A 7,292-nucleotide genomic window follows, 5' to 3' on the forward strand; every position below is an offset into this window, starting at 1 on the left:
TATAATTCATGCATTATTGACTCAGCTGTTGATGGAGATTATACACTTTTCCATTTTAAGCTATTTACAATAACTTCATTTTAGGAATATGACAGACTTGAACTAGTTTTGGAAAGTTTTATGAGGAAGTTGCTAGAAAAATTTTAGAAATTGTAATCTTTCTAAAGTGGGTCACATAGAATTCACAGTGAAATGCTTCTCAAAGTTTATTATCTCTAGTTGCCATAGAACTTGATTTATAAAACGTCTGCTGATGAAGCTGCCTGTCCTCCCCAAACAGTCTTGATTTGGGGTAATTTCCAGTGTGATAAAAAAGTCAACTGTTCACAGGAGAGAGAGGAAATTACAGCCTCGGTGGAACAGAGGAAATTAGAAGCTTACCTCTTTTTAATATGCACAGGTTGCACTTTCAACAAGCTGATTCATTTTATATTATTTTTCAAATTCTAAACTTATGTGTCAAGTTGTGTATGCGTGCGGGATAAAGGAAAGGGACAATCTTGTTATTGTAACTCTGAAATATAAGCTGCCAATGCAGTATGTCCTGAATTAAACACTATGCTTTCCTTTGAGCATGCAAAGGTCACATCTGTTCATTTATTTCTTGTTCTCTCAGCAGAATTCGGTGTGAATGATCAGTCATAAAATGATATTCTTCTCAGCATGACTCACAGCAGGGGTAAAATCTACGGTGGCCGAGAGAGCTCAACGCGCTGCAACTTAAGAAAACACATGCAAATTGAAAAAACACCAGCAAATTAAGAAAACATCTTCATCAGTTTGACAACACATCCGCTGCAAAGCCTCACAACACATGCAAATGAAGAAATGCGCTGCAAATAGCACGGACCACAACGGAAATGTTTCATGGGGACCCAAAAAAGTGACGGACCCGGCTGGGATTTGTTTTGTGCAGTGGCTTTTTTTTTTAGTTTCTGCTAGTGATTCCTTTTTTTTAATTTATTTTTATTATTGAAGATATAACATTCACAGGGGATAGAGTCATAGCAATAAATTACATACACAACCAGAATACAAAACAATAAATACATAAAGAATAATAAAAATGAAATATAAACAGAACAAAAACAAATAAATAAAAAGTTAAACATATTTTCCACTTTTAAATGTAAATCTTTTGTAATGCATTACAAAAAGTAAAAAAGAAAGCACAATCAAAATCTAAGTTTTATAGAAAGACTAATTTATTTATATCTGCACATTTCCAAGTGAAATACAAAGTAAAAAAACAAAAAAAAAAACAACCCAAAACAACAGTTTAAAAAATACATTCCAATTGCTTTTTTGAAACCAAACCTTTTGTGTAAGGCAATGGTTGCAAAAATGCATATTTATTTAAAGAAATTACTTTCTTGGTTTCAGATGATGTTCATTGTATCAAACAACAAAATAACGTTTGTTTGGAGATTTTAGAGTCTCCAGCGGTATGACCAGAAAGAGCAATTAAAATTCTTCCTCAAGCAGTTAAAAAAAACATATTAAGAGGACTGCAGTAATTTAGCAAAATGTACTAAAATGAAACTAAATTGTCATGAACTTGTCTTATAACTACAAAGATTTACTGATATGTTTTGAGCAAGATATTTCCACAAACCACATGATTAAAACAGCATAACATAAAAAAAAATTGCCCTGGACATTTACAATGGGTTTTATTCAAACCCACATAAACATGAAAAAAAAACATTAAAAAAAAAACACTGAATGTAGCACCAGCACGAAACAAAAAAATCTTGTTCTGCTTTTTTCTTATGTGGAAAATACTACTTCAAGGTTTTCTTTGGATCAATCCTCTGGCAAGCTCCAGTGCAGGCATCTTGGCTGGGGCTGTGCTTCTTGTTTTAGGTGCTATATCCTCTGAGTGTTGTCAGCGGTTAGCTTACAGTCTTCATTAATTCCTATGTGTTAACTGCAGCGATGATCCCTCGTTTAACAGGTGCTGTTAAAAACAAACAATGTTAAAGTAATGCCTTCTTTATCAATCAATCCTTACACTAAAATTACCTTGACATGTAAACACACCTGCTTTTCCACAAGCCTTCTCACACTCATCTTGTGTATCAAAGCGATTTTGGTTCCCTCCGCATCCTCCGTACCAGAAGCGGGTACAGTTTCCACTAAGCGGGTCATAATGCCATTTAAGCACAAATTTAGCACAGGATCCCTCTTCTTTTGGTAGCTTGCAGATATCCACACTGGAGTGCAGGGCAGCTGTTAGAGGATGAGAAAAATGACAGAATTTTAACTGAGTATCTAATTATTTGCAAAAACTTTTTTTTTAGATAACTGCATACAGGGTTTATCATCTCTGGACAGTGGCACTTCATATGTTATGTCATCTGCAACGTGATTTCTTGCAACCACATATTTTACCCTAAAACTTTCTACAGCTATATAAACCTTTCAGTTCACTTAACACAACATTTACATTAGGATTTAGACGCAATTATTTCCAGGAATCATTCAAAAGTATTGTTCACTAAGGAAAGTGAGTTACATGACTTGCCAAGGTCTTTCACAAGAAAACAGTTCTTGATCTTCACATGGGTCATATTTTACGCATTATTATCCGTGACAGGATGTTTCTTGTGTAAACCAATTAATGCACATGCATCAGGCATTATTCGAACTGAATAACAACAGTACTGTCTTCAGTATACTGTAGCTGCTTACTGCTAAATTGAACTTGTTTCATAATAAATTAACTTCACACAGTTAAACTGAACCAACACTGAATGTACTTGGAGCTGAATAATGACACTATTGTCTTGATACAGCTGCTATATAGCAGAATTTGGATTTGCCTCTTTTGTAAAGTTTGCATTATTGATTCAGTTCCTTTCCTGTTTAATATTGTGAAACAGCTTTGAAATCTCTATTTTTATAAACCAATATAAAAAAGGTGACTTGACATTACTACAAATAATCTATTCTGAATTTAAAATGTATTGCTCTCAGTAAAGCATTTTTTTTTTAAAGTGGTCCTGTAACAGAATTGAAACACGTCATGAGAAGGTTTCTAGAGGTTAATGTACCGGTGGACTGACCTGGAGCTGGTGCTGGGGGGAGAACAGCTTTGACATGCTCTTCACTTGCTTTAGGTTCAGCCACTGTGGTAGTCAGGGAAAAAAAGTTTGTTTTTTTTCAAGAATTTTCCTATCTTTCATTTTATTGTACAACCTTTTAAGGGTTCTTGGAAGAAGCCACAAGTAGCCAAGTAATAGGCTAGTAATACAACAAAGGTTATATTTGTGTGCTGGAGAGTTAGTACGTGGATCATGCATTATACATCACTGTACCATTGAGCAAGGCACTGCATTTAGTGTGCTGTAAATTCTTTAGTTTAAATTAACCATCTAATTGATAATTGATCAAATTTTGTAGCTATAGATTGTTTCAGTTTCATCTTATTTTGGGATTTAAGACCTTGAGTACTGCAACCTGTATACTCCGCTTTAAATATTCATAATTCATAATTTTATAGCTCAATCATGAAGTTTTCGAAATAGAAATAACAGGACAAATCAATCGCTGCGGTGATCGGGTCAAGGCGTCAAAGGGCGCACATACCTGGCTTCATGCAGTGTTTGAGGCAATCAGCCTCAGTCTCAAACCTATTGTCATTTCCTCCACAACCTCCATACCAGAACTGTGTACAGAATCCATTCTTTCTGTCAAAGTACCACTTAGCTTGGTAATCTTTGCATGGCAGTCCAGTGTCAAAGTCAAGTGAACATGGGTCCATAGGATTGTTAACTGAAACATGCAAACAAACGGAGACAAACAAAGAGGGTTTATCATGAAAGAGGAAAGACAAAGTTAGTGTTGTCAGTAAAATGAACCTACAGTGAGTAAATATTAGGTGACTGTAGCTCGTTCAGAGGAATTAGCAAATTATTTTAACGGGTTAGCGGTCCCACTTTATATAAAGTGGCCTTAACTATGTACTTACATCAAACAATAAGTACAATGTACTTATTGTGTTCATATTGTATTGCAAAACACTTTTGCTGCTATTGAGGTGGGAAACGGGTAAGAATAGGGACAGGTTTGGTGGTATGGGTAGGTTTAAGGGTGGGTTAAGGTGTAAGGGATGGGTCAACAGTGTAATTATAAATGTAATTACAGAAATTAATTACAGATGTAATTACATGCAGATATTTTTCAAATATAAGTACAATGTAAAAAGATGTATGTACACAATAAGTGCATTGTACCAAATGCTTAATTTAAATGTAAGTACATAGTAGTTAAGGCCACTTAATATAAAGTGGAACCGCTGTATTAAAATCAAGATTATGCAAATCGTGTTATTTTCAAATCAAGCTTTATGTACTGCTAAAGCTTTGTTATATGTTATACCTGCAAAGGCCATCAAAACACAAAGTTTGCTATTTACAAAGACATTGTTGTGTTTTTAAATATCTTTGGATAAAATAGGAATCATGTTTCTATGCATTCATTAGTATTATCAGCACTGTCAGTCCAAATAAATGGTCACTGGACTTTGTTTGCAAAAGCACTTTGAAATAGAGGTCTGCATTCCCGCGGCACCCGACTGGATTTTTTGCACCACAGGATTAAATTCCCGAATAAAATGCGGTAGCGGTCGGTAACTCTGGTGTAATTTGAACGGGAGTGGGCGGTCTAACAATATCCCGTTCCCGACGTCCATTTAGAACAGCATATCTCCGCTTTATTCTTATTGACCACCGGTACAGCTTGCGCTCAGGATGCACGCGCTGCACGCATGCTTTAAACGTCACACGTTTTATTTGCGTGGTCTGTGCACAGCATGTGCATAAGATGCTCAGAGCAGGCTGTACCTGTGGTAAATATACGGCCCTCAGACAGAACAGGCAGGTTGTCGATGAGTGACAGAGCCGAATAAGGATGGAGCAAAGTGTGGATGCGCTGTGCTTGAAGGACGTTCAATTCGGTTTTGTTTATATTTTGCTTAGCCTATAATTTTAAATGAAAGATGTGGTATTTATTTATTTTTCTCTGCGACACTTTTCCTACTGTGTTAACAGAAAAATGTCAAACGAATTTAGTATTTTGACAAGACAAATAAAAATAGGGCTATTTTTGTACAACCTACATTTTTATTTTTTTTTCTCTCTGCTACACTTTTTCCCTATTGTGTTGTCAATGTTAAACGAATTGTATCCGGAAAGACGAATAAAAATAAGAAATACCATTTTTGTGCAACATTTTTATTTTCTCGGACACTTTTGTTTCCTACTGTGTTGCATAAAATATTAAACGAATTTTGTGTCTTAAGATAATTCATATAAATTCAAGTAAAAGTCATTAAATTCAAGACTCTTGACAAGACGCATAAAATAACATACACTTTTGTGCAGACTACACATTTATTTGTCAGCCTATCTCTCTTTCTTTCAGTAGAGGAAATTTAAATGTGAGATTCTGGACCCCGAGATCTAAATTTAGCGGGATCGGTCGGGTAGGGAAGAAAATAATTCTAAGTGGACAGCGGGTGAACACAGAATGAATATATAGCGGGAGCGGGTGGGTGCGGAATAGAACCTTGCGGGAGCGAGACTAAAAAAACAGTCCCGAGCAGACCTCTACTTTGAAACACATTTATATTTTATATGCCTTTTCCAGTTCATTTGATTTATGTGCTATACATTAGCCATCTGCAGGTAATTACTGTGATGTCAGTCTCATTAACTGTGTCTGTGCTGGGGCCATTTCACAAATCTCTGCTTCATAACCCCTACAGAGTAAACCTGCCTTTTATGTGAAACAACCATTTTCCCCTTTCAAAGTAAGTATTGCACTTTGTTAGTGGGTTATCAAGTCGAACGATGTCTAGTTCAATACAACTTAGGTTAGTTTATTAGTTTTTGTAAATGCATTTATGTTAAAAGTCAAACTACCCTGAATTAAATGGGGTTCCCTATTACCAGCTAATAAAAACAATGATCTCATTGTTTTGTAATGAGGAAGGCCTCCGTCCTAACAGAATTAAGAAATCCTCATTTATAGTACAGATTCTTCAAAATACCCTTTAAAATGCAGTTTTATAAGCTGCTCTGACTTTACAAATGTATTTATTTTGTCTTTAAAACAATCAGTACAAAGAATATTGTATATGCAGACATTTGATTTTTGACTATTCTAAAATACAGGAAACCTCTAAGAACATGTTTTTTTTTAATCCCAAAGCACTCACAATGCTGCTTTCATATATGGTTTAAACAAGTAAAAAATAATAAAATAGAATACTTGTCTGCTCACAAACAAGTAAATGAAAAACTGGACTGATCCATGTGCTGTTTGTTTGTGGATTGGAATTACAAAAAAAAAAATCAGCTCATTCTAAAGATCCTTTTGCTGTTAATCCTTAGCATTACTTACTTATTTCTGGTTTACTTAAGGGTGCAGAGGACACAATCCCCATTGCTTCACTCGGAGCCTTCTGTTCTGCTGTTTCTGTTCAAAAAGGCCAGATCTCAGTTGATTGGATCTCACAAACCACATGGCTTTCAGCCAACATGAATGATTTAATACTTGGGAGAATGCACTAAGAATGAATTAGATGTGTTCATAGTGTTGTTTGGTTTCGATTCCAAATACAAAAGCTGTGCTCTGCATGTTTCTCTATATTGGAGTAAAATCCTCTTGCTTGTATAGATTATAGAGCAAATACTGTCACTTACTAATGGCTGCTTTACTTGAGGGTGCAGAGGGTGCAATTCCTATCACTTCACTTGGAAGAAGAACCTTCTGTTCTGCTGATTCTGTTCAAAAGAAATCTGAGGTTAACTAGATTATGCAGAAATCATAGTTTCCAGTCATCACGAATGCTTTCTTACTTACCAAACTCTCAACTATGTACCATATGAGAGCAAGGTCTATTAAAACAATATTTCCTCTGCTTTGCATGTTATCCCATATTCAGAAAAAAATCTGGTGATATATATTCTGTCACTTACTAATTTCTGGTTGACTTAAGGGTGCAGAGGGTGCAATCCCCATCACCTCTCTTGGAGTAAGAACCTTCTGTTCTGCTGATTCTGTTCAAAAGAAATCTGAGGTTAACTAGATCCTGCAGAAATCATGGGTTTTGGTCATAATATTCTTATTATGAAGAGTTCAATATTCAAACTCTCAGCTATGTACTGGTGTACAAGGTCTATCCAAAAAATTTATTAAAATATTTGTATATTTTAGTTTCTATTAATTTATATATATATATATATATATATATATATATATATATATATATATATATATATATA

The 7,292-nt window shown here is 35.0% G+C and overlaps 1 protein-coding gene across 1 annotated transcript in view; it reads right to left on the reverse strand.

Annotated features, from left to right (window-relative positions):
- Positions 1-1,243: 1,243 nt before the first annotated feature.
- LOC107567775 (collagen alpha-3(VI) chain-like) overlaps positions 1,244-7,292 on the reverse strand; it is a 59,146-nt gene continuing 53,097 nt past the window's right edge. The window contains exons 55-61 of the mRNA XM_016253523.1: positions 6,987-7,067; positions 6,711-6,791; positions 6,409-6,483; positions 3,592-3,777; positions 3,069-3,131; positions 2,044-2,232; positions 1,244-1,960 (exon numbers count right to left, since the gene is read on the reverse strand). Coding sequence (XP_016109009.1) covers positions 1,920-1,960; positions 2,044-2,232; positions 3,069-3,131; positions 3,592-3,777; positions 6,409-6,483; positions 6,711-6,791; positions 6,987-7,067 — 716 coding nt within the window. The 3' untranslated portion in view covers positions 1,244-1,919. The remainder of the gene's footprint in view (positions 1,961-2,043; positions 2,233-3,068; positions 3,132-3,591; positions 3,778-6,408; positions 6,484-6,710; positions 6,792-6,986; positions 7,068-7,292) is intronic.

The sequence above is a fragment of the Sinocyclocheilus grahami genome, unplaced genomic scaffold (genome assembly GCF_001515645.1).
Source record: "Sinocyclocheilus grahami isolate Dianchi unplaced genomic scaffold, SAMN03320097.WGS_v1.1 scaffold1187.1, whole genome shotgun sequence".
In the NCBI taxonomy this organism is placed as follows: domain Eukaryota; kingdom Metazoa; phylum Chordata; class Actinopteri; order Cypriniformes; family Cyprinidae; genus Sinocyclocheilus; species Sinocyclocheilus grahami.